Source organism: Tachypleus tridentatus, chromosome 12 (assembly GCF_004210375.1).
Source record: "Tachypleus tridentatus isolate NWPU-2018 chromosome 12, ASM421037v1, whole genome shotgun sequence".
Classification (NCBI taxonomy): domain Eukaryota; kingdom Metazoa; phylum Arthropoda; class Merostomata; order Xiphosura; family Limulidae; genus Tachypleus; species Tachypleus tridentatus.
Genome location: NC_134836.1, coordinates 30,537,400 through 30,564,495, shown reverse-complemented (window position 1 = coordinate 30,564,495; position 27,096 = coordinate 30,537,400). Strand labels below are relative to the sequence as shown.

Below are 27,096 nucleotides of genomic sequence, written 5' to 3'. Positions count from 1 at the left end.
CAATACTTTAAGGTCCATTCTGGTAAAAAACAAACAGCGACCTACCAAAGAGAATCTCAAAAATGTCATCTATGAAATTCTGTGTTCCTGCAATGATACATACATTGGAGAAATAGGAAGAAAACTCATGACAAGAATAAAAGAACATAAAGATAGTACAAGACTCATGAAAGCACAAAATTCAGTCATTGCAGAGCACGCCACGTAAACTGGACACATAATAAATTGGGAGAAAACTGGAATCATCGACACACAACAAATTCTGGAAAACAAGAAAAATCAAAGACTCATTTTATATTAACACTATTAAACCTTCACTAGACAGAGATTCCGGACTAGAGGTGAATAACCTGTGGCTATCATTGGTTGAATCTACAGGAAATTTCTCCTCCAACCAATCACGACACGCTCTTCAGAATCCACCAGGACACTATAAAGGACTGTCAGCACCTACAAACACATTGATCATTTAATGACCATATCTAGCAAACACTGAAACTGCTTACTAGAAACCATCATCCAAATATACAAGGCTTACATCCGTCCGTTAATAGAATATGGATGTCAAGTCAAATATGATGTCTAACAACACACTACAGAAGATTCAAATACAACAAAATAAAATATTAACAGCACCAAACCGACTACCAACATACACATCTGTCAACTATGTACACAAAATCAGTAACCTACCAACTCTTAGAAACAGGCTTACAGAAATATACAAATATTACATAAAAGCAGAACTTAGAAACCAAATAACTGCATCATTATGTAAATTAGCCAGTGCACCTACAAAATACATTTCATCATATAACGTATTTCAACAATCACAAATTATTCAACAAAATACATAGTCACAGATATGGTGAATACATGTTTATATTTAAATGTATTTCCTTTCAGATCCGGGCACAGGACAGGTAAAACTTTCGGCGCCTGTTCTGTGAAAGTGGGTTTTCTCGGGGCACTCCCGTTTTCCCCCCACATCCAAAGCTCAGGCATTGGATCTTTAGATCTCAGCCAAGGCAAGACTCTTGCCCAGCCCTGAATCAAGTCGTTTTATGTTGATATCTGCTTTTCGGGCTTCGGCCCGAGCCCATTTTTCTTGTGTCGCCTTTGTCTCGCTCCTCCCTTTCTCACCCGTCATTTTTATAATGCCCCACCGCACTTCATCACCTTAAACAAATAAAAGTTAAATACAGGCAAATTTCCAACCAAAGTTAAATAATCTTTCATGTGAGGGGACAAAGAGGAACCACAACGTTTCTGTTGGGGAGAGAATTCTTCTGACTTTTCTCTCTCTAAACTAAACCTCTGCCAAGTTCGTTTGCATGCACATTAACTTGAAGACGAAGAGCGGAGGACTTTCAAAACGTTGTCCTCCACATTTGTGTCTCCACAACAGGCAGTTGCCGTCCATTCTGCAAAGTTTCTTCATACATAGTAACTCCTTTAATTATACTAACTTTAAGCCCATATTTTAGTTTGATTTTAGTTCTGTTGCTCAAAAATAAAAATATTTCGGTGAGCGTTTGTGTGTATTTTTCTTACATCAAAGCTACATCAGGTTATCTGCTGTTTCCATCGAGGGTAATCGAGCCCCTGATTTTAGCATTGTAAATCCGTAGACTTACCTCTGTACCAGAGTTGGACATTTCGGTGAGACAGTAAGCATTTGGGTTATGCTAATTAGAAATATTAGAAAATCGAATTTTAGACGAATCAGTTATTTAAAAAGGAAATATTTTTGTTGTTGATTGTTTGGAATTGAGTACAAAACTACACAACGGGCTACCTGCCTGAAGACATGCCGCTGTGCTACTGGGGAGAATATTTTTTGTGAAAAATGTTTCGAATCGAGTTCACCACACACACACACAGACAAACTATATTTTTATGTCTTTTTTGTTTAAAATAAGGAATAAGTCTTGAAATACGAATAATTTATTTGCACTTAACAAAAATAAAAATAATTTCCAAAGAAATTTTACTCATATGTGCCCTGATGTCACAAAGTAATCTTAGAGTATATATTTATAAATGGAAACTAGAACTATGTTCACTGATGGTTACTGAAATATTCTCAACAAACGTGCCTTAATTTCCCATTACGTACTCGCAGTTTTCAAACACCGCAGCTCAGTTAAAATGATTGTTATTATTAATTATAGGAGGATGAGATTCAGACGGTGTCTCTTAAGCCTTTATCTCCTGTTGAGGAAGAGTTTCACTTATGTGTTTGCCCTCAACCTCCCGTGACATCTAGACCCTTTTCGGACGCTTTATATGATAAAGAATCTGGACCCATATCCAACTTTACAGTGACTAAAGAAGAAACTGGACTCGCATTCAACCAAACGCCGAGTGTAGAAGAATCTGGAGCCAGACCAGTACAAACACTGAGTAAAGAAGGACCTGGATCCATATCTAACCAACCACTGACCGAAGAGGAACGTGAGGTATAGATGTGATCTTGTGTTTACTGCTATACATCAAAAACAAATACAAGAAGTAAATTTCGAACAGCAAGAGATTTATAGAACTCTGAGCATACTCGACACATTTACAAGTTTAAATGTAAAAACGTTTGTTTCTAGATACCATCTCAAATAACACGTCACAAAAAGGGAGTTTTCACATTTTAAATTACAACTTACATAAATAAATCCAGTCTTATAAAATACTAGTTCACATAATTTTAAATATGCTTTTTTATGTAACATAAAGTTATTATATGTGCCCTTTCTCATAACTCAAATTTGTCTGTTTTCGAATTTCGCACAATCTGTCCCTAATTTAGCAGTGTAAGACTAGAGGGAAGGCAGCTAGTCATCACCACTCACCTCCAACTCTTGGGCTACTAACGAATAGTGGGATTGACCGTTACATAAGAACACCTCCGTAGCTGAAATGGCGAGCATGTTTGGTGTGACGGGGAATGGAACCCACGCTCCTCGAATTACGAGGCGAGGGCCCTAACCACTTGTCCATGTCGGGCCCATAATTCAAGAGCCTTTATACGAAACTTATCTTTAGTGTTGCTAACTTTCCTGTCTTCCCCACTTTTCGCTAGAGCGTTTTTACTATATTTGTGTTAACGTGTTTAACTTCTCTGTGTAGTCAACCTCTGGAAAGTAAAATTCTGTTGTAGTGTTTCTAACCTTCCTGCATTCTCCACTCTACGCTAGAGCTTTTTACTATAATTTTGTTTAGTGTTTCTAACGTTCCTATATCCTCAATCCCATGATATGTACTTAATACTGCAATTGTATTTAGTGTTTCTGTTCTTTTTATATCCTCAAATTCATGATACTTTTATATCAACATTCTGTTTAGTGTTTCTAACCTTCTTATATCCTTCACTTTACGCTAGAGTATTTATACTAGAGCTATGTTTTGTCTTTCTAAATTTTCTGTATAATTAACCTCAAGAAAGGTATTTGATACTAAAATTGTTGTACTTACTGTTTCTGACTTACCCAATACTCAGCCTCCGAGTTGGTACTTTATAGTAGAATTGTTTTTAATGTTTTTAATATTCCTGTATCCTGAACCCCAGGACAGATGTTTTTACTAGAGTTGGGTTTAATTTATTAAGAAAGTCCGGATTAATGAATAATTTAAACAAGGTATATCTTGCCCTGCTTCCCTCTTGAATCATTTCTTTTCTTGTACTCAGCGACTTAAATTGCTGTTCATAATTGGTATTTTTTTCCGATCCAGTGATGGATTTAAACTAAAGTTTTTCTTTATAATCAACATGTTTACTTAATTTATATTAAATACTTTTATTATTATTACAGTCATCACACTTGTGTTAGTGATTTAAAAAATTCTAGAATTCGAAAATGGTTTAAAAATGTATATATTTTATTATTTTTCTTTTTTTTTCCCATCAGAGATTCACTTTCGTGACAACAAATGGTCTCCAAGTAATAAGACTCAAACGCTTGAAATCCACTTCTCAAGCGAACGGTCATAATGGTTCTACTCTGTCAACTACTGTAGGCGTTTCACTGTCATCCAGAAATGGCAGCTCAATGAGAGTAAATGTTTTTGTACTTGTAACTTAATTATAAAGTAATATGTTATGTGTAACTGAGATTTTCGTATGGAATTTCTTTTTAAGATGACTAACATTTTGGAAATGATCCATAAACAGAGTTGATCTACATGGTATAACTACAGTTCTAATAAAGTAGTTACCTTTCACACAGAAGTAGTTACCCAGGTTAGAATTCGTGCAATACCACCAAATATTTTTCTGCAATTTAATCTATTGCTTGGGAGTGCGTTATAAAGGTTTAGCTATTAGGTTCTGCTGTTTATCTTCCTTATATCTGGTAAGTAGCTTCAAATTAGGGACGACAGGAGATTATCTTTGTAGCTTTTCCTTTATATAATACAATAAGAATAATGTTTTGTGATATTAACTCCATCTCTCACTCGTTAACTTATAACAGTTGACAGATATTTCATTATCATTCAGTAAATATTACCTATACTGTAAAAATATGTTCTGAATACATTGTGTAGCAAATATGTTGTAATTAGCTGCTTTCAATATAAACCTTTAATAACAGTTTTAAGAAAATGTAGAAATAACGTTTCTCTAATCTTTTCTTTAAGAGTGATTATTGATTTAGGTTTATTTGTTGTTAAACACAAAGCTACACGATGGGATACTTCTGCTCTGCCCACTACTGATACCAAAACCTAATTTTTAATGTTAGAAGTCTTCACATTTACCTCTTAGCTACCAGAGAGATCTTGAGAAAAGATTCGTGTAATAAGATACAAAGCTAAAACTGTTATTGTGCCTAATCGTACAAATATAATTTATAAATAATACTGCTGTTCGTGGGTGAAAGATATTGAAGGAAATTGACCTTTGTACAAACTGGAAATGTTTAGAGGATACGTGAATACGTCATGTCGAGGGTTTGTTTATCATGTTAATATTATCACGTGTAAGCTTCTAGAACCCATTGGCCAGTGTCCATCTAGAACCGCCTAAAAGAGTATCTAACTTCATATCGCAGATTCTTACTATACAAAAGTTGTTCATTTCGAAGGTATTCTAAACAGATGACCAGTGTCAAATCTTAAGATGAGTAACCAACATCTCCTGTGAGTTTAAAAGGGTATACAACATTAATGTTGTCCAGTTGGAAGCAGTTGACTATTATCTAATATAAATTAGTATATAACATGAGACCGCATGTTTTTAATGAAACCTAATATTAATGACCTAGTATTATATTCTTTCTCATAATACATCATCTAGAGAGGCTATAACTGATTACTGATGTGTAATCAATAGCTAGTTTTGTATGTATGTTTGATAACAGGAATAAAATTAGTTCATAAAATGCTGGCATGCTGTCTTCCACGGATTGTTGTTATTTCTGTATGTTTGATAACAGGAATAAAATTAGTTCATAAAATGCTGACATGCTGTCTTCCACGGACTGTTGTTACCTCTGTATGTTTGATAACAGGAATAAAATTAGTTCATAAAATGCTGGCATGCTGTCTTCCACGGACTGTTGTTACCTCTGTATGTTTGATAACAGGAATAAAATTAGTTCATAAAATGCTGGCATGCTGTCTTCCACGGACTGTTGTTACCTCTGTATGTTTGATAACAGGAATAAAATTAGTTCATAAAATGCTGGCATGCTGTCTTCCACGGACTGTTGTTACCTCTGTATGTTTGATAACAGGAATAAAATTAGTTCATAAAATGCTGGCATGCTGTCTTCCGCGGACTGTTGTTACCTCTGTATGTTTGATAACAGGAATAAAATTAGTTCATAAAATGCTGACATGCTGTCTTCCGCGGACTGTTGTTACCTCTGTATGTTTGATAACAGGAATAAAATTAGTTCATAAAATGTTGACATGCTGTCTTCCACGGACTGTTGTTACCTCTGTATGTTTGATAACAGGAATAAAATTAGTTCATAAAATGCTGACATGCTGTCTTCCGCGGACTGTTGTTACCTCTGTATGTTTGATAACAGGAATAAAATTAGTTCATAAAATGCTGATATGCTGTCTTCCACGGACTGTTGTTACCTCTGTATGTTTGATAACAGGAATAAAATTAGTTCATAAAATGCTGACATGCTGTCTTCCACGGACTGTTGTTACCTCTTTATATTTGAGAACAAGGAGAAAATAGCCCATAAAACATAAACATACTTTGTTTTTTTTTGGATAGCTACTACTTTTGTATTTGTCACAACATGGATGCCATTAGTTTACAAGAGATAAACATGCAATTTAAAGTAAATGTAATTATGTTAAATGTTAAGATTTTAGGTAAACAAAAAGTGTTATATCATTAGAAGTACAATGATAATGCGATGCTGTGTAGTTAGAAGGACAACAATGATACAAGATTGAGTGATTAGGAACACAACTATAATTTGACGTTGTGTTATTAGAAATACAACAGAAATGTCGAGTTTTGTGATGTTAGTGAATATCTATAGTGCTATTGGTTTTATTTTTAAGAAAGAGTTTAAAACGTCAAATTTGAAACTTTTGATATATTAACAGTCGAAAGTGTTCTTATTTTCAGGACGATAACTTAGTAACGGCTGATTTTCGAGGGACATGGTCTCGCGGTCTTGAGTTTTTTCTTTCGACCCTTACTATGTCAGTTGGTTTGATAAATCTGTTAAGGTTTCCTGATTTGCTGCACAAAAATGGAGGAGGTAAGCTACACTTTCTGTCATAACTAGAGTTATATTATATATGTGTGTATTTTTAATGAAAGCGTTATTAATTAACTTTTTACTTCTTGGCTTGCAGTATTTTTTCTCTTATTGCTAATTATTTCTTTTGTTTTCTTAATGGTAATGTCTCACTTAATCAAATTTATATCTCGCTGTGTCAGAAACTTTTGTTTTCAAACAAGATTTTCCACTCAGAGCGAGACACTTTAGGATCATGTTAACTTCAAAAGATGTTCAAACATGACTGCTAACACATTGCTGTTAATGTTTTTGAATGCCGTTACAAACTGTGCACTCTTCGTACGTTAATCTGAACGTATAGAGCTATTGGTACTAAAAAATATAAGAAAGTTTCAGGCTTAGGGAACAAATATATTGCCAAGACTTTGAGCATAGGGAAAGATGGAACTTTAAGATAGTTTTTTTTCAAACGATGTTATTAGCTACGATCAAAGTTACAACATATCAGACATGAGTTCGAGACAGTTGAACTTTTAAAAAATAAAAGTAAAAGGACTATTTATTCTTACACATAACTTCTGCTTTATATGTATCTCAAAATGTGAAACTTAAAGAATCGAATATAGGAGCGCTTTATCTTTATTGTTATCTTTACTTGTGGTTTTCGTAGTAAAAAAGTAGGACAAAAAATGTGCTTGGAAATCACATTAAAAATCCGACAAAAACTTCCAGTATGTGGGCCCATTTTATATTATCTTCTTTTCGTCTGGCAGTCGAAAGCGCTAAAGGTTTTATTATCTTTTTTACGTGGTTACATATCGTGATTTAATCACAAATTTCCCTAGCGGCTGGTAGAAAATTTAAGATTGTTATGAGAAATAATATTCTAAGTATTACGAGGGTTGTAAGTTTTCTGTAAATAGCTATTCCTAGTATTATATGTACACATCCAAATATATAAGTTTTATAAGACAAAATAACGGTTGTGAGATATTACTTGAAACAAGTACTACAGCGTGTAGTCTTTATTATTGAGATCTCATCAACTACAAGGCTAATATAAATAGTTTGAAAATTACTGTACTGGTAAGTGCCATCAGTTATTACAAATTATTACAGAAGTACATAAAGTCATATTTTCAAAGTGTTTTTACTGGAAATACCGAAATGTTATTACAGAAATACATCAAGTTGTAGTTTGTTGATGACCATACTGGTACGTACCACCAGCTTATTACACAAAATAAGTAATTAAGTTGCAGTTTGGAGGTGACTTTAATGGTAAGTACCATAACTTTATTACAGAAGTACATCAAGTCTGAGTTCTAAGGTGACCTTTCTGGTAGGTACCTCCAGGTGATTGCAGAAGTACATCAAGCAGTAGATTGGAGGCGAAATTACTGGTAAGTACCACCATATTATTACAGAAGAACATCAAATAATAGTTTCGAAGTGACCTTCTTGGTAAGTATCACAAAGTTATTACAGAATTACATAAAGTCGAAGTTCAGAGGTGGCCCTACTGACAAGTACCACCAGGTTATTACAGAAGTATATCAAGTTGCTGTAGTTTGCAGATGACCTTACGAGTAAGTACCACTATATTATTACACAAATATATCAAGGCGTAGTTTGGAGTTGCACTTACTGGTAAGTACCACCAGGTTATTACAGAAGTACAACAAGTTGTAGTTTAGAGGTGATGTCACTGCTAAGTATCAATGCTTTGAAGCAATTAGACAGATTTATAATAACAACGTAACGTCTTCTTGCATGAACTGCAATCTTTTTTTTTTTTTTTTGTAATTCGTTACAGCTGCCTTTCTCGTACCTTACTTTACTTTTCTCTTCCTTGTTGGGATACCTGTATATTATATGGAGCTTGCCTTAGGTCAGTTCAGTCGTTTCGGGCCAGCAAAAGTTTGGAAAGTTGTGCCTTTACTTAAAGGTAAGATTTATTTTATGTTATTGATGTTTGTTCTATTTTCCTTTATTTTATTTTTTTATTTGTTGTATTTTTTATGAACTTCTCCTTTTTGATTTATCCTTACTTGCTTTTAATCGTTTTTTTGTATTTTAAAACTTTAATTCACTATTGTTTTCACTAGTTTGGTTTTTTTATTCTTATTTTCTCAACTTCTTCAAATTTTTCCTTAAAAAAAACAAAGACTCGTATTGTTCTTACGATTAGGCCCAGCATGGCCAGGTGGTTAACATACTCGACTCGTAATGCGAGGGTCGTGGGTTCGAATCCCCGTCACACCAAAGATGTTCGCTCTTTCAGCCGTTGGGGCGTTATAATGTAACAGTCAGTTCCACTATTGGTTGATAAAAGTGTAGCCCAAGAGTTGGCGATGGGTGGTGATGACTAGCTGCCTTCCCTCTAGTCTTATGCTGCAAAATTAGGGACAGCGAGCGCAGATAGCCCTCGTGTAGCTTTGCGCGAAATTCAAAACAAACCAGTCTTAAGATTACACCATAAACTATGGCAGTTTCTGTGTCTTTTTACGTGAGGGTATTGCAAGTTTCGGTTTGAAATAGATCCTAAATAAAATTTTGAAATATTACTCATTTTTTATGTTCACACAAACGTATTTAAAGGCTATGTGCACTAGCTCTTCATAATTTTGAACTGGTGGAGAAGAGAAAAGATAGCTAACTTGCAGCCCCACTGTCAACTTTTGTCTGACTGAATATTGGGATTTGAATCTCATACTTATAACGCACTCACGGCCCCAAAGTTAAAGCGATTATATTTTAAAAGTAGCGAGACGTGAACATTGGACCTGCGTATTTATAGGATGGCACGCTAACCAATGAGCCACACTCGGACCAAAAGGCTTGTTTCTTTTATTCAGCGTAGACCTACACAATGGACTATTTAAACTCTGTCCAATGCGGGGATCGAACCCAAGATTTTGGTATTGTAAGTTCGTAACTTTATCGCTGACTCACCTATGGAAAAATTATATATTTGTTTTTATCATTAATAGTAAAATAGTAAATGGGCTATCGGAATTGTGCCCTCAAGCTTACTGCACATGCTTGGAATCCTTGATACTTAATTACCCAAATAATTCGCGGTTATGATCCGCTGTTCTCTTTCTACACCCTCGGTTTTCAAATATTTTGTTATTCTGATTCACAGCGTCTAATCAGAACTGTAGGCTTAGTTGAATTTGCGTAGATCTATCTATCTTTTTCCTGGATGTTTATTTACGAAATTGAGCGACAATCTTTTGAAGCGATATAAAGTATTATCAAACAAAGTAAGCATTTATCTAAGCTCGTATTATGCTCCATTTAACCATTTCTGAAACGTTCCTAAACATGGCGGCAAATTCTTATCTAATTTCTCAGCAGATCTACTGAGATCAGTAGCAACACCTAGTGTTTTCGGCTTTCGTGATGTGATGGTACTTGACAGAGTTTCAAAACCTACAGAGAAACAAATATAGACCTTTCTATATAGTAGATTCCTTACGTTTTTGTTTACTTATTGAATTTTGCACAGAGATACTAGAGGGCTATCTCTGATGGCAGTTTTTAATTTTGACGTGATAAACTAGAGGGTGGGTAACTTGTCAGTACCACCTATCGTCAGTAATTGAGCTAGTCTTTACGAACGAATAATGGGATTGATCGTAATATTCTAAAGCCATCAGGGCTGAAAGAGTGAAATGGTTTAATCCCATCAAACGTACTTGTCGAGCCTCTTGAAAACTAGGCCATGACACCCCTATGTTATTGTATGATGTTACCTTATCTTTAGCATGGCCCTTACACTATTGTTAGCGTGTTAAGGCGTGCGACTCGTAATCTGAGGGTCGCGGGTTCGCATCTCCGTCGCGCCAAACATGCTCGCCCTTTCAGCTGTGAAGGCGTTATAATGTGACGGTCAATCCCACTATTCTTTGGTAAAAGAGTAGCCCGAGAGTTGGCGGTGGGTGGTGATGACTTCCCACCCTCTAGTTGTCTTTTCTCTAGTCTTACACTGCTAAATTAGGGACGGCTAGCGCAGATAGCCCTCGAGTAGCTTTGCGCGAAATTAAAAAAACCAAACCAAAAACCAACTACACCATTGTTTAATATTAGGTTCTTTATTTTACTATTTAGGTATTGGATTTAGCCAGTTGGTTTCGTCAATCTACTTGACTCTCTACACATCTTACTTCATGTCTACTTCTCTTTTTTATCTCATTGCTTCCATTTGGAGCCCTCTACCGTGGACTTCAAAAATAACCAACTCTAATAATGTAAGATTTAGCGATGTATATTTTAAAATCAGTTCGTATACCCTGAATCTGGGGCATTGTTAAATGAACTAGTATAACACTAAATTTACTTCTGCTTTTCTATGATGCACTTAACCTTCGACCTCAAATTTATACCATATTTAATTCAACTATTTAAACCAACATTTCCTTTCAGAGTTTTCCGTGTGATTTGGTCGAAGATTTACAAAAAGCAAATACTTCAGTCACGTCTTACTGGAAGTAAGTATAAATACTCTGTTGAACATTTAAAATGTTAACACGCTAGAGTAAAAGTATAGTTATATGAAAATAAAACTTATATAATGGTAATATGGCAGCAAGGTTTCAAACCGAGGAGAATCTAATAAAAAGAATGTAGTGGTAATATGACAGCAAGGTTTTTAAACTGGGTAGACTGTAATAAAACTAATATAATAGTAATATGACAGCAAGGTCTTTAAACTGGGTAGACTGTAATAAAACTAATATAATAGTAATATTACAGCAAGGTCTTTAAACTGGGTAGGCTGTAATAAAACTAATATAATAGTAATGTGACAGCAAGGTTTTAAACTGGGTAAACTGTCATAATACTAATATAGTAGTAATATGACAGCAAGGTTTTAAACTGGGTAAACTGTAATAAAACTAATATAGTAGTAATATGACAGCAAGGTTTTAAACTGGGTAAACTGTAATAAAACTTATATAATAGCAATATGACAGCAAGGTCTTTAAACTGGGTAGATGGTAATAAAACTAATATAATAGTAATATGACAGCAAGGTCTTTAAACTGGGTAGACTGTAATAAAACTAATATAATAGTAATATGACAGCAAGGTCTTTAAACTGGGTAGATGGTAATAAAACTAATATAATAGTAATATGACAGCAAGGTCTTTAAACTGGGTAAACTGTAATGAAACTAATATAATAGTAATATGACAGCAAGGTCTTTAAACTGAGTAGACTGTAATAAAACTAATATAATAGTAATATGACAACAAGGTTTTAAACTGGGTAAACTGTAATAAAACTAATATAGTAGTAATATGACAGCAAGGTTTTAAACTGGGTAAACTGTAATAAAACTAATATAGTAGTAATACGACAGCAAGGTTTTAAACTGGGTAAACTGTAATAAAACTTATATAATAGTAATATGACAGCTAGGTCTTTAAACTGGGTGGATGGTAATAAAACTAATATAATAATAATATGACAGCAAGGTTTTAAACTGGATAAACTGTAATAAAACTAATATAGTAGTAATATGACAGCAAGGTCTTTAAACTGGGTAGACTGTAATGAAACTAATATAATAGTAATATGACAGCAAGGTCTTTAAACTGGGTAGACTGTAATAAAACTAATATAATAGTAATATGACAGCAAGGTCTTTAAACTGGGTAGATGGTAATAAAACTATTATAATAGTAATGTGACAGCAAGGTTTTAAACTGGATAAACTGTAATAAAACTAATATAGTAGTAATATGACAGCAAGGTCTTGAAAATGGAGATTTTAATGTACGGGTTGAATAGGGGCAAGAAATCACTTTTTTGATAATCTTATGATTCAGAAAACTAATTGCATAAAAATAATTATTTATTATGGATTAATAATGAAACACTGCTGCTCAGAGCGTGGATATTTTTATTGTGATTAGTTGAAATATTTCGATAGTTTACGAGTTATCAACATCTCTAAATACTTATTTGTAGTAGAAAGATATATACACGTATATTTTGTGACGTATCAAGTGACGTCTGACGATATTTATTTTAAATAAACAGTTGTTTACAGAGTATAAGTATTTTAATTCTTAGTAAGTGTCATGTGGTAATAATTATGTTTAGTATCTAGATACATGTGGTGTATGTGATGGTGTTTTGTATCAACAGCGATACTTAATTATGTGTATTCTTAGTCAGACACTTGTACGTTATATATTAATAGTTTTCACCTTTAATTGATAACGATTAAAAAAATAGATATAAACTTTATGTTTTTGTGAAATAAATACAAATAAAAGTCCAAGTGTTTTTTTTTCCTTTTTAATTTATGACTGTCATAGCTACTTCTTACTCCAGTTTACTGTACAAGAACCATCTTCGGTCAACTACCGCTTTGTCTTGTGTCTTTTGTTATCTTGGTTGATTACATTTTTTACCATTTTCAAACGTGTCCGCTCTATCGGAAAAGTGAGTATAATATTATCTTCTCTACTTCTTGTTGTGTAAATTCCTCTGTTTCTTAGTGTAGCCTCTAGGTGATTATCTACTGTAGAGGGGGCGTTAAGAAAGTTAAAATAAAAATAGGCACAATTATAATAAACGTAAAATATATAAAATGTATTTTCTAAAGTTATTAGTAGGCGATAATCTCAGATAACTATGTATAACGTGGTGTTGCGAGAATTGTTTTTTGAATTTCGCGCAAAGCTACACGAGGACTATCTGCGCTAGTCGTCCCTAATTTAGCAATGTAAGACCACAAGGAAGGCAGCTAGTCATCGCCACCCATCGCCAACTTTTGTGCTACTCTTTTACGAACAAATAGTGGTATTGACTGTCATATTATAAGGGAAGCATGGCCGAAAGGGCCAGCATGTCTAGTGCGACAGGGATTCGAACGCCTTAATCCTCCTGGCCATGCCGGAGGAAATACTGAATACTACAAAGCGTGACTTACGTGTGGCTCTCCATGGCATGAAATGTTCATAATGTGGGTTTAAAAGTTATATAAATTATTGCAGTTTAGATTCTCCTTTTACTTTTTTTTAAAAAGAAAGAAGCTATTTAACTAAGGCTTAAAAGGCAACTGAAAATATTGTTTCTTTTTTCTACAGAATGTACCCTTGATGTGCAGATAATGAGTATTCGTCATGATAATTTTCTAAAGATCCAAAGAATAAAGTATCAGTTAGGCCTTAATTTCACATACTTTAACACATTATTTGGTGTTGTTAGTGATACTAAATGGTATCTATATTTGATGGGAAAATCGTAAGATATATATATTATTATTTGCACTGTCCATGACAACGATTTTTTGTTATAGGTATAAGCTTTATGTTCATATTCCTGTTAATATAAATATCAACTAAAGTTTTAAGTACCTTTTTATTTTTAAATTTACTGCAGCTACCTGCACGCACACACACACATACTCATAAACTTCAACACAGTTCCTTAAAAAGAATAATCGCGACTTTTAGACCAGGTAATAGCATTAGTCATGGCTTATGCTAACGTCTATGGACTTGTTAAGTCCAAACAAAACTGGAAAATAAATCTATGTTAAAACTCAGTGATGTCGAGAAACCCACTTGTTGAGAAATTTATATGCAAAAACGGCTCGTTTGGGTTGAGAAAATATTTTACATAGAAGAGCGAACAACGTTTCGACCTTCTATGTAAAATATTTTCTCAACCCAAACGAGCCGTTTTTGCATATAAATTTCTATGTTAAAACTGATCAATAACAAATAACTGTAGATGTAATGAACTTAACTGGGATGAATTTAACCTAGATACCAGATACAGATTTATTGGTAGGAAAATGTATTACACTTTTGCTTCATTAATTTATAGAAATAGTATTAAGTGAAAGCTAAGTTGTGACAGATCAAAATTATTGCGATTTCATTAATTTATTTAAGTATCGAAATGCCACCATTAGAACTTTTTCTCGCCACTAGGTGACACGCCTGTTTTGTTTTGAATCTCGCGCAATGATACATGAGGGTTATTTGCGCTAGTAGTCCGTAAATGAGCAGTGGAAGTATTGTAGCTTTCTCTTGCTGCGGTAAGCACTTGGTTGTAACATAGACGGCACAATCTCTTAAGAAAGAAAACTTCAATAATTATATCAATTGATAATTCCATATTAAGTAGACTTTAGCAAAACAATGAAACGAAATAAAGAGAAACCTTTCAACAACGATTACACAAGAAATACACCTTAACAGTGAAGTCACAGTATTTAACATGGTAGAAGGTGCAAAATCAAATCCCAGTATAAAACGTTATCGTGCTGGAAATTCTGCAGCAAAGATTAAGATAAAAAAAATCATACTTAACCCTATAACAAAAACTGACATTTAGTGGCCAATACACAAACTGTCATTTAAGGATTAATACACACAAAGCAATTACAAACCAACATTGAATAATAAAAATATTAACACACTTGAGTCAAACTCTTTTTACAAAATACGAGAAAAAAACATGGAAAAAGTTTGTAAATAAGCACAAAGCTATACAATGGACTATTTGGATTTTGCCCACCAGTGGTATCGAAATCAGGTTTCTTACGTTGAAAGTTCACAGACACCACTGTACCAATGTGAGGCCGTGAAAAAGAATTCCCAATAAAACATATTAAACAAAATACAAAATATACCCACAAAACATATTTTACTTAATCATGATAATGATAAATAACAGTAATAGAATCGGAAGACAAATAAGTAATAAAATTAGTACCTTTACATTATAAAACCAAATGAAATTGAACATTACTCGCTACGGCAAATTATGTACAATTCAACCAGTAGTTTAATTATCATAAGTATTAAAATATCATAAATAATAACGGAAACAAGGTGCAGAAGTACCTATGTACGTACAACACTTAATTTAAGAATATACACACACACACACACACACACAAAATGTACATCTATTTCAACAACACCAACAATGTCTAACTTCTCTCACTCTCACTTTAGTCCCAACAAACGATTCTTTAAAGTTGTGTCAGACTGACTAGATTCTGAGGCTTCCCTGATTTTTCTCAGACTCACACAAAGACTTAACTAGTTTGAGTGAGCTCCACTCACAGCCAGCAGACCGTTTCTTCTGCATGGACAGATGACATTGAATTCTATGGACACAGTCAGTCTTCTTTCTAGTTATAATCGCTTTAGTTGATTTGTTGAGCATCTCCTGGCGGTACCTTATTAATAACCGAATCTGCTACATATTCATGATTATGGTAATGGAGTTGAGTGGAGTCGTCAGCAGGTCGATCCTCACATGAGGTAATTTGCGAGACTTCTTTGTTGAGAGTTGTTTTGCTGATGATAGTATACAAGTTCCACACATCACCTCGACTATGGTCTGGGGAGCTTTGCTTGGTAGTTTTATGATCATGGAGGTAGAGGCTCCTTCCATAATCTTGAAGGTCTTTACTTTTGCCAGTGGTGGTGATGGTGTTGCAAGTAGTAAATCCTTCACAACCAGCTGATTCTTGCTGATACTGGTCTGATTCACAGTGGTAAGGGCCATTGGAATATCTGCTGTTGTTACTGTTAGTGCTAGCTGATCATTTATGAAAGTTTTATTCTTGCTTTTCCAACATTCAGCTACCCTTTAATGCAACTTAAATTCTAGGAAATTCAATTTTGGTAGCAGTTTCATTGGACATAAGTGTACATTTGGTGGTGTCTCCTATTATAATTAATCATCATCCAATGGGACATCTCAGTAGAGGTGTTTTATGCCAAGACGTTAATCTGAATTTCTTTTTTACAGTTTGCAGGTTTGGCTTAACTGGCATAGGGATAGTGTTCTTGCTGTAAGTTTTTTACGACTTCTTTGGAATGCTACTCAATAAAGTGTGGGGTTTTGCATAATACACATTTTTGACTGGTTCTGTTTTGTCCTGGAAGAATTCAGAGACACTTCAACTTGGTTAGATTCTACATGTCGAATACTCACCTATGGGCTCTACCAGTTTATATGTCAGGCTGGGTCTAGGAGTCTTTGGGTCAGTAGGAAATTTTGCTTTCTTATCTGAGTCAGTAGTGATCATCACAACATTTTACATTATGCAGCTGAAAAAAAGATGCAAATATATTAGCATGTGAGAACAGGAAATTGCACCTGACTTCTTGAAAAACAAGATAGCTAAAATTTTCAAGAATGAGATCTTAGGTAGCAAAATTATATGTTGAAAATATAAGGTCAGATAAATTCCTGTTAGTCAGAAATAAGTTAGTAGGACATATAAGTTGTAACTGGCTGGTCATAACAATAATCTTCTCTAAAACTATTTTTAGAGGAAGGATAGTTAATGGATTACCTTGATCAAATATTTCTTTGGACTTCATGAGTGTTCATGGTCTGTTTGCTTCATCTTCATCTTCATCTCATCTTCAATGAGATGAGCCAATGCCTGTTAAGTTTTTTGCCCTTAGATTTCATTGGGTCACTACTTGGCTAATGCTTATAGCTGCTGCCTGCTGTTGCCATTTCCTTGATGACAGTCAACAGATCCTTTGTTGCCAGAATTACTCCACCCATCTCTTGTGGTAGGAAAAGGATGGGATTGCAACTGCAGACTAGTGCTTACACACATGAGTTGACTTGATTTACGAGATCACTGAAATCCACCAATGCATTAATTACCTTTCTTTTGTGACTTACTTCCAAATACAAGTTTACTATATAGGTGCAGTGTTTAAAGTTTCATGGTCTTTACTTTCTGGGACTGTTAGTACACTTACAGCCTGAATTTTTCTTGTTCCTCAAGATACATTTTATATTGAAGCATTGTCAAGAAAATACTGAGGAAACTTTCTGCTTATAAACATATTTCATTGTACTTATTAGAAAATATTCCATTAAACCCAAATAAAACACTAAATTAAGTTTACATTTCTTATGGTATTTAACCAACTATCTGTGAACTTCATTTGATATTGATAATTTCACCCACTGATGAAATATCATGCTACATTCTAACTGAAAAGTAACAGATAAAACTGTATCTTTTCTCAGATGTAGTGTGAGTCTTTCTGTCACTGTTATCCTTCCATAAGAACTTGTAATCTCATAAGTATTTCAAAGTTAAATTAAAACACTCTCTGATTTATATTAATGAAACTAACTTCTGCAGTGTATCTTGAAATAATATTTTTCAGGTCAGTAATCATATTTAACCTCATATGTTTTTAATAAATGTGGTTATTGTGTAATTGATTCATTTGACATAACAATAATTAATGACTTCATATAATATTCATACATACATGTAAGGTCACTGTGTGTGTGGTTTTCTTATAGTAAAGCCACACTGGGCTATCTGCTGTGTCCACCAAGTGTTGTGTATCCGTAGACTAATTGCTGTCCCAGCGGGGAACTGTAAGGCTACACACATATATTTATTTTAAACAATTTTATATGCTTTAAAGCACAAGACTACAGAAAGAGCTATCTGTTCTCAGTCTGAAACTCAAGTTTAGCATTATAAGCATTTATACTTTCTGCTGGTCCAGTGTGAAGCATATGTTGCTATTACATATATTTGCATGATACATTTTTACATACACTAATAGCTTGAAATAGACTGTCTATACTTTGACTTCCATTTGAATTACTTCAGTAATCTATGTGGGTTACATCATGCATGCTATGTTTTGATAACCACAGTACAATGTGGTTCCCACTAAGACAGTGATAAGTATTCAGATTTACAATGCTAGAATCAGGGACTCGAATCCCCTTGGTGGACACAGCAGATAGCTGGATGTGGCTTTGCTATAAAAAAATGATAAAAAGAATACAATAATGTGCTGCCACTAGGAACCAGTTTTCTTTTCATCATTCATTACAAAAAATTAAGCTAAACTAAGACTATTTACCTAAATTTCATACAACTGCAGATTAGTATTCATGTGGTTACTTTAGTATGTACATCAATATAGTGTCAGAGGAAACACAAGTCTCCTTGTGCACCTGGAGAAGTCATACCTTCCTCAAATGTACTGGGAAAGTCAAGTGAGGATCATGAAGTATATTCTGTATAGTGCTTATTCATCAATTAGATCAAGTGAGTGATTTTTATGAAAGGCTACATCATTTTTATCACAGTAAATCACCTGATATCCAAAATTAAGGGTGACAATACCCTTTCAACTCCTAGCTATCATCTTCCATTGTGTATAATTGAGAAAATAGGCATTACATTTAATTGTACTAACCATCCTAAACTGTATTAATCGAACAGCTGTCGTTCTGTAATAACTGGATATCTTTTACAGTGAAATGCTGCTTGATAGTTTGGAAAGTAAGGGTTACAAAGCTCTTCCATTACAATTGTTTTGAAATTTAAGCACACCTTCATAATTTTAAGTAATAAAGTAATAATCATGCAATGCATTATCTTACAATACCATCTGATAGTTCAAAATGCAAGGCATGCCACTTCCTTTTCTTCAACCTTATGACTATCCTAGCTGCATGATGACCAATTTATAAGCATACAATGTAATGCATATATTGTACCTTATAATACTGCTTGATAGCTCATTAACTAAGGCAAACAACTTCCTTTCAGTCACTGATTTTTCAACTACATGACCACTTTAAATGCTTTCAGATTGTGTTTAATCCCATTCATATCATTCATTGGCCAGAAGGAGTAGTTTAACCATTGTAACTGTCTCTTGCCTCTAGATTTCATGTTTCCATACTTGGCTTATCCTTAGTGTTCATATAAGTACTCTATTTTTTATTTCTTTCATTCTCACCTTTTCTCTCTGATTCCTGGTCACACTAGTTTAATAGAAGTTTGTTGGTAATATCAGGATGCAGCTAGTCGATGTATGCTAGATACATTCAGGTGCTCTTGACTGGTTTAACTCGTGTATTAATGTAATGATTTGTTGGAGCACAAGATGTGGTCTTATTCAGCCAAAGAAGAGCATTTTCTGTGCTGCTGAAAAGTACTAAACACATGATCTCCATTCCTTCACTAGCATCTCATTTGCTGTATGACAATTTTTTTAAAGTTTTTGAAATGCAAACTCATGCTCATCGATTAATGCAAATCTTAACCACTCCAGATATTCTTGTGGATATTGTAGTCCATCGAAGTTAGTGGATTGGTAACACATTATGTCTACAGGGAGCAATACTTCCTGCCCAAATACAATAATTTCTATTGAGTAACACTTGTTGATCTCTTCTCAGTTGCATGCTATCATGATGTACAATAAGTTTATACCCGAGTTAATTTGAAATTAAACAAACTAAGAAATCATATGATTGATAGTATATATTATCTACTCCATAAACCATCAGACTGTGGATGATATTGCGAAGTACATGCCTTTATCACATCTGACACTTTCCACAAATCAGAAAACAGTTGCTTGAAGCTTGTTTCCTGATCTTTAAGTACCTTTTATGCTGCTCTGAACCAGGATATCTGACGCTCTGTTAATGCAACATCTACCAACCGTACTAATGAATCGATCAATGAATAGATGTTGGCCCATATTATAAAGTATTCAGTGGCCATTAATATATACAGATGGCTCGCTTTAATCTCTGGGAGTGGACTAGTGATATTCAGAACTATTGTTTGTCAGGATATATAATATTTAGGCTGAATTCTTCTCTGAATGACACCCACCATACAGTACTGATATCAGTATTGAATATCTTGACTCAAATATAGCCAATAGAACTGGTATAAAATGCAAGCAACATATTGGGTAACATCTTGGTGTCCTCCAGTTTTTGTAATGTGCAAAATCAGGAGAAAGTCATTTGCAAAGTATTGGGACTATTACCTGTAGCAAAGGCTGAAAAAACTGTCATATACTTATTGATAGCAATAGAAAAACATACATGTTTGCACTCACAAGTGCTCATACAAGTGATATGCTGCACAGCAGTGTTCACTTATGCTGATGTTTTGGCTATTCTTCCTAGAGCTCTCAAAGTATTATCCTTGGCAATCATCCATTTAGGGAGTTTTCTACTTGTGAACTTATTATTGCTGTAGAAGAAATACTTCCATCTCTCACACAATGCCCAGGGCATGAAACTTTGAATGAATGGGCATGTTCTCCCAGTATAGTGAGAAACTTTTTCTATATTTCTAATTGTTGGGTCTGGGTGATGGTGTATGACTAAATCACATTCCTATAATACTGTTATTATAGCATGCTATTATCACTTCAGAATTTTAAAATTCATCAACAGTTTAATGACAATTAATTGGTCCACTTAAATGGTGAAAGTTCTACCATATGAGTACAGTTGATGTGTTTTATGGAGGCAACAATTGTAAGCAGTTGTTTTTTCTTTCTCGTACAGTATCTGCATTCAGGAGATATGAGCTAATGATCAGTGTATATGGTTCGTAATTCTACTCTATTGTGTTACTGCAATAACACTGCTTTAATTCCATTGTCACTGGCATCAGTATTGTATATATGTCAACACTGGAACTTCTAATAGAGCATGATTTAGGGATTGGAATTCTTGTTTACATCCCTCACTTCATGTGAAGTAATGGTGTGAAGACTTTAGAAAACTTGGTCGCATACTTTTGTTAACTAGGGACTTCTTATTTGGTTACAGGTTGAGGTTAATATAATATCACTGTTATTTCAGCAGGATCTGTCGAGATTCCATCTTTACCCATAATATTACTAAGAAATCTTACTTCTATTTCAGATGAATTTCTGTTTTCCTGGTTTTAATATCAATCATTTCTCTGGTTTGTTACTGCTAAAACTATTTTTAGACGCTTGGCTACAGACTCAAATGTCCAATCAAACATCAAGACATTGACAACATAAAAAAGGAACGTCTCTCAAAGAATGTGACTACTTTGAAGTTCATGCTAAAGCATGCATCAAGGACTGAAATGCTTACTTATATTTCTCACTACATCTGAAGTGCTTCTCATCTTTATAAAGGGCCAATAATTTTGTAGTGATCTTTTAAAAGTATATTATAAATTGTTGTTAATACGATGCAAATTATAGAAGATTAAAGATTTTGCATTTGGTCACAGGATGAGGGCAATCTTGCACCACTTTTATTTAAGCAGGATCCAAGGATTCCATCTCCACTTATAATATGAATGAAGTGTTATATGTTTTGCTCATGAAAGCATATATTCCTGACATCAGCCTTTATTATCTGCTGAAATACACAAAGACACCATTAGCTTCTCAAAACTGAAAGACATTTTACACAACCTGAATAATATCTAGCTCAATTTGCCACTATCTATATGCTAGGTCTAACATTTTAAACCACTGTGCCCATTCCAGATATTCATATGTTTGCAGTAGTGGAAAGGTTTCAGAGTGAGTTACTGCATAAAATCAATTAATTATGTTAGTGTACTTTCCTTTTTTCCTGAAAATTGTTACTGGAGATGACCACGTATTCTCCAAAAATTTGATGTCAGTGTTGGTTACGTTCATAGTGCTGTAGAGAAGCATGTACCCATAAGATGGGTGTCCCTGTATCTGTATGACACTGTGTAACTATTTATAAACTAAATTAGCCATACATCGACATATTTAGTCAACAACTCATTGTATTTCTGTTGCTGCATTAAGTCTAACTAGTTTTTACAGTTCTTAACTAGTGATCTCGGATGTGTTTGTAACTGTGTGCATGTTTTCAGTTGCATCACAATGAGTACAATCATAGTATTTTGCTACCTTTAGCTATTTTCATTTCACTTACTATACTGATGGCCATTCCAGCATGAAACTAGATAATCTATCATCCTGAATTGTAGAACAAGACTGTGAAAAGAATAACACAACTTGTTTTCTTAAAAGAAAATTTTTGTTTTATGTGTGGGTGCTAAAACTACATTCCATGAAAATGGAATATTAGACTTCCGAAACGTGATTTGTGTACTCATGCACTCCACAGTTCCTAGGTTTGGTTCAGTTAACATCAGATAACTTTACTGCTGAACATCATTTCACTTGTTGCAGAGGTGAAACTATCAGGTAAACTCTGCAGTGACTACCTTCATTACATAAGTGATGTCTCCTACACATAATTATAGAATAATCTTCCCAATCATTACTGATTTATCTCCATTTATCAGAATGCAGTTATTGTTGATAAGTTAGAGTTTTGCTAATAGAGATATACTATTGTATTTAATGTTCTTTCATCAATCAGGAACTCTTATTTAAGCCCTGGGAAAGTTGGATTAAATATAATTCTTTTTAGTACATGCTGTCCAATACCCCTTACCCCCCATGTTAGAGGAAATATTGACAAATGCCTTACATCCAGGAGAGATCTTCCCCTTAACCAATAATTTTCTCAGATAACCATGCCTCTTTGATAACAAACTGTTTTGCTTGTTCCATTATCTTAGAAACATTTTAAAACTTAATGCACAAGAGTTTAAGCAAAGGGTGATACATTCTTCAGCAAACATTACAATAACAATTTGCAATTATGGCACTCAAATTTTTCCATATTATCCACACTGTCATATATCCAACTGTATTTAATTAACTTTTAAAGTTAGTAAGTGAGCAGAGATTTGCTCTAGATATGAATTATGGAGTAACACTAAACCTCTTACTAATAGAATCTACGTAAAATTAAACAATGATTCATACACATATACAAAATGCATAATCTTTATTAATAGACAAGTACCAATAAGCTGTTAAGAAATCTCCAGTTTTGTGACTTTTTTTGCATATATATATTTGCATTCCTTTGTCTAGATAATTACTTGTACCTAATTACAAGGGCTTGCCTAAACATTATACTTTTGTTATTATGGTAAACTTGTAAAAAAGTTTTCTTTGTTACTAATTCAAGCTGTTTTCAGGCTTTATTAAAACACAGTGTGTTGACTTACTATTTACTTATGCAGTGTGATTGCTTTTATTGACTCTTTTATTTTCAACTGTACAAAATGAAGTTATGTACCAGACAGTACTGGTTGAGATCTTGTATCACACTATCCATATCCAGGATTTCTTATTTCACACACACACACACAAACTTCCATTATTGCAGAGCATTAGGCACTACCACATGACTACTCATTTTTATTGCAACATATGCCTGGCTGTAATATTTAGGAGTCACTTGAACAGTCAATGAAGATTTACTGTCTGTATCCTCACACAAAGCAATGTATTAAGCAATATTCTCCCCAGGCAGTAATAAGTACAATCTGTTTTTGATAAGAACAAAAGAAAGAAGGTAACTTGAAATAATTTCAACTTATGATAATGTAGAAACACATGGTATATAAATGTATCATATACACACACACATATATAAAAGGCTTACCTGTGGGTGAAATTTTGCATGAATATTTTCTGTGTTGTTCAAATGTGTATATATTTTATAATTATTATGCTGCATTATTTTTAGGCTTAAAATGCGTTTAAACGACTATCTATACAGATTGTTCATATTTATGTGTGTATCATGACTATATTTATGTATTTAAATATGTAACTTGATTTATTTTTTTCTATAAATTATCTCACAAGATTTTGTCACTTACAAAATCTCTGTTTGAATCTAATATGGGCTGTTATAATTTAGCATAATAAAAGTTTTCCGGAACTTTAGAAATAACATGTAACTCTAATGTGATGTGATTTAAAAATAAAAACATTTTTTGTAGAAGTTGGATTTGAATAAAACATAATTTTCAGGTGGCCTACATCACTACCTTCTACCCATGTGTCTGTCTGTTAGTAATGATGATCTCAACACTGACAAAAGATGGTGCTAGAAGTGGGATTGTCTATTTTTTTGCACCTAAGTGGGAAAAACTTCAAGAAAAACAGGTGACATCATAAGGAATTTTTGTTTTAAGTTTTGCTAAAATTTATTTAGTAATTTAATATAAAACAATATATGTATGTTTTCTTATAGGAAAGCTACATCGGGCTATTTGCAGAGCTCACTGAGGGAATCAAACCCCTGGTTTTAGCATTGTAAATCCATAGACTTACTGCTGTACTAGCGAGGGCTAAAACAATATATAGAAAACAAGAGACCATTTGGTTCTTCAAGCACTAATTAAAAACTTAAACTTTTACTTAATTTTTAAGGAAATCATCACCTGAGATTGAGTATTTTAATATTTTTAAATTTTCTGCATTCAGGCTCCTTCTGATATGAAAATACTGAAACATTCCTACAGGCATAGTAGATGTCACCTACTAGCGAACAAAGGAAGAGGCAATTAGCATATGATAATGTTAGCAACTATTGATCATGTGTTGCTAACATGGCAGTACAGAAACTAAGTAATCAATAATTTAGAATAATTTTATATTGGAGTAAAAGATGGGAAAGCATGATAAGTCTGCATATCACAAGTGCTTGGGAAGCAAATTTTAGTCCTAGTCTTTACTCTCCACTATAAATAACATTATTAGCATACTAATAATCAATCAATCAATGCCTATAACACTTTTACAACTAGTGAATCCAAAAAATTTCTCCTTATCTATCAAGACACAAGTAATATCAAATAACCTGTATAACAACTAAAACAACAACTTCTGTTTAAGGCACAGTACAAACTTATTGTGAATATGAATCAAAGCATAAGAAATAATAATCAACTCTGAGTAAAATTAAAACAAAAGTTCCTCTTTTGAAATATTAAATATGGTCTAATTAAGTAAAAACAGAAACAAAGCTGCTGGTTAAAACACAAAGAAATTGGAAAAGAAAGCAAGGAAGACTGGAAGTAGACAGAATTAAAAGTAAATACTGCTTTGGAAGAAGATAAGGAGAATTTTTTTGGATTCACTAGTGGTAAAAGTGTTATAGGCATTGATTGATTGAAATAAAATATGCAATAAAATACAATCTTTATAAAAACGTAATGATGACATAGAAACAAATTTATTTTCTATTTCAATGTTAGGTTCTTAGAACAGTTTTTGTTATTGCGAATTAATCTTTCAGTGTTATGCAGATTCTAGTTCTTCTGAAAACTTAAATATGGTTTGGCTAGCATTTTTGGATTTTACTAAAGGCTAGAATGATATGTTATCTACATTTGGTTATGCAAGTTGAAACCTTACCTCTGTTTGCAGGTTTGGTGTCATGCTGGTCTGCAGTCTTTACTTTCTTTGGGTGTTGGATTTGGCCAGCTTAACACCTATGCCAGTTACAACAGGTTCAGACACAACATTCAGAGGTAGGTTCAATTAACGTATCCACATTTATCCAGGGAGTGGGTAGAAGTAATCTGACAATAACAAAAGGATTCAAAGGCAGTTTCATTATGAGGAAAGAGATATTAGTGTGGTATGCTGAAAATTGTTCCCTTCCTATTCACTGTATGCTATATTAAAGTTGAACTGAATTAACTTTAGAATAATGGGATAAGTCTGCTTAACAGGAGGTTTAAAAAGATAATTAGTATTAAGCAACACTGAATCTCTGAATCTGAAAAAGAAAGTGACTGGAAAAATAATACAAATTGAACAATTTTTATTGAGCTCACAAACAATGTATGTGGACTTTCTGATATTAAACGTTAGATTGTTTCTTCAGTCGGATGCTTCAAGTTCAAAGTTTCTTACTTACTTTTCTGGTAGTGTTGTATTTACCCATAGCTACTACCACTACCTATGTGACTGTTTGTACGCTTCCAAGCATAGAAAAGGCTGTAACTTTGTGATACCACGTACGCTACCATTGAAGGGTACTCTTTTTCAACATGCAGTATTACAGTCTTGCTTTCCTTGAGCACAACATGTGTGACTACAATAGAATGACAAGGGAGAAAGCAGCTAGCATTATTTCAAAATAATGACTTTCTCAACCACATTTTAAGTGCAACCTGCATATAAACAGAATAAATTGAGAATGATACCATATGAACATACAAAGTTAGGGATGCATGGTATTTTTATATGCAACATTTTTCTTTCTTCCTTATTTCAGGTTTGTTCTCAAGCCAACAATTAAATTTGCATCTTGGTTGAGGTGCTTGTTATTTTCTCTGAAATAGCCCTTTAACAACAATTAAAATAATATTTAATGATGAATAAAATAAACCTATGTAAAATAAAATCATACAATAATAACAGAAACAACAAGATAATAAGATAAAATATTGTTCCATATGTGTACTTACTAATGTTACATTTGAGATCTAACTCCTTCAATTCACTTCATTCTACTTAAAAGATCTTCCAGCATGACCATTGATCAATAATTGGCCCCATTGTCATTCAGATGTAGTCTTTATTTCTGTCTGGGCTTTGTGTGTATTTACCTCTTGTTGACTTGCAAGTGACAGACTTCCTCTTTATGCCATGAAGAAGGCATTATCATTCA

At 33.6% G+C, this 27,096-nt stretch overlaps 1 protein-coding gene and 1 long non-coding RNA gene across 3 annotated transcripts in view; one reads left to right on the top strand and one right to left on the bottom strand.

Moving 5' to 3' along the window:
• Positions 1–27,096, top strand: part of LOC143235461 (sodium-dependent nutrient amino acid transporter 1-like) — a 58,002-nt gene that overhangs the window by 7,044 nt on the left and 23,862 nt on the right. The window contains exons 2-10 of the mRNA XM_076473656.1: positions 2,175–2,462; positions 3,903–4,049; positions 6,593–6,728; positions 8,527–8,658; positions 10,827–10,966; positions 11,142–11,206; positions 13,047–13,173; positions 24,444–24,578; positions 25,845–25,948. Coding sequence (XP_076329771.1) covers positions 2,175–2,462; positions 3,903–4,049; positions 6,593–6,728; positions 8,527–8,658; positions 10,827–10,966; positions 11,142–11,206; positions 13,047–13,173; positions 24,444–24,578; positions 25,845–25,948 — 1,274 coding nt within the window. The remainder of the gene's footprint in view (positions 1–2,174; positions 2,463–3,902; positions 4,050–6,592; positions 6,729–8,526; positions 8,659–10,826; positions 10,967–11,141; positions 11,207–13,046; positions 13,174–24,443; positions 24,579–25,844; positions 25,949–27,096) is intronic.
• LOC143235462 (uncharacterized) overlaps positions 14,419–27,096 on the bottom strand; it is a 67,338-nt gene continuing 54,660 nt past the window's right edge. For both annotated transcript variants that reach the window (XR_013019203.1, XR_013019204.1), the window contains 3 exons: positions 25,833–25,999; positions 17,060–17,359; positions 14,419–16,811 (listed from right to left, as the gene is read on the bottom strand). This is a non-coding gene — a long non-coding RNA (uncharacterized LOC143235462). The remainder of the gene's footprint in view (positions 16,812–17,059; positions 17,360–25,832; positions 26,000–27,096) is intronic.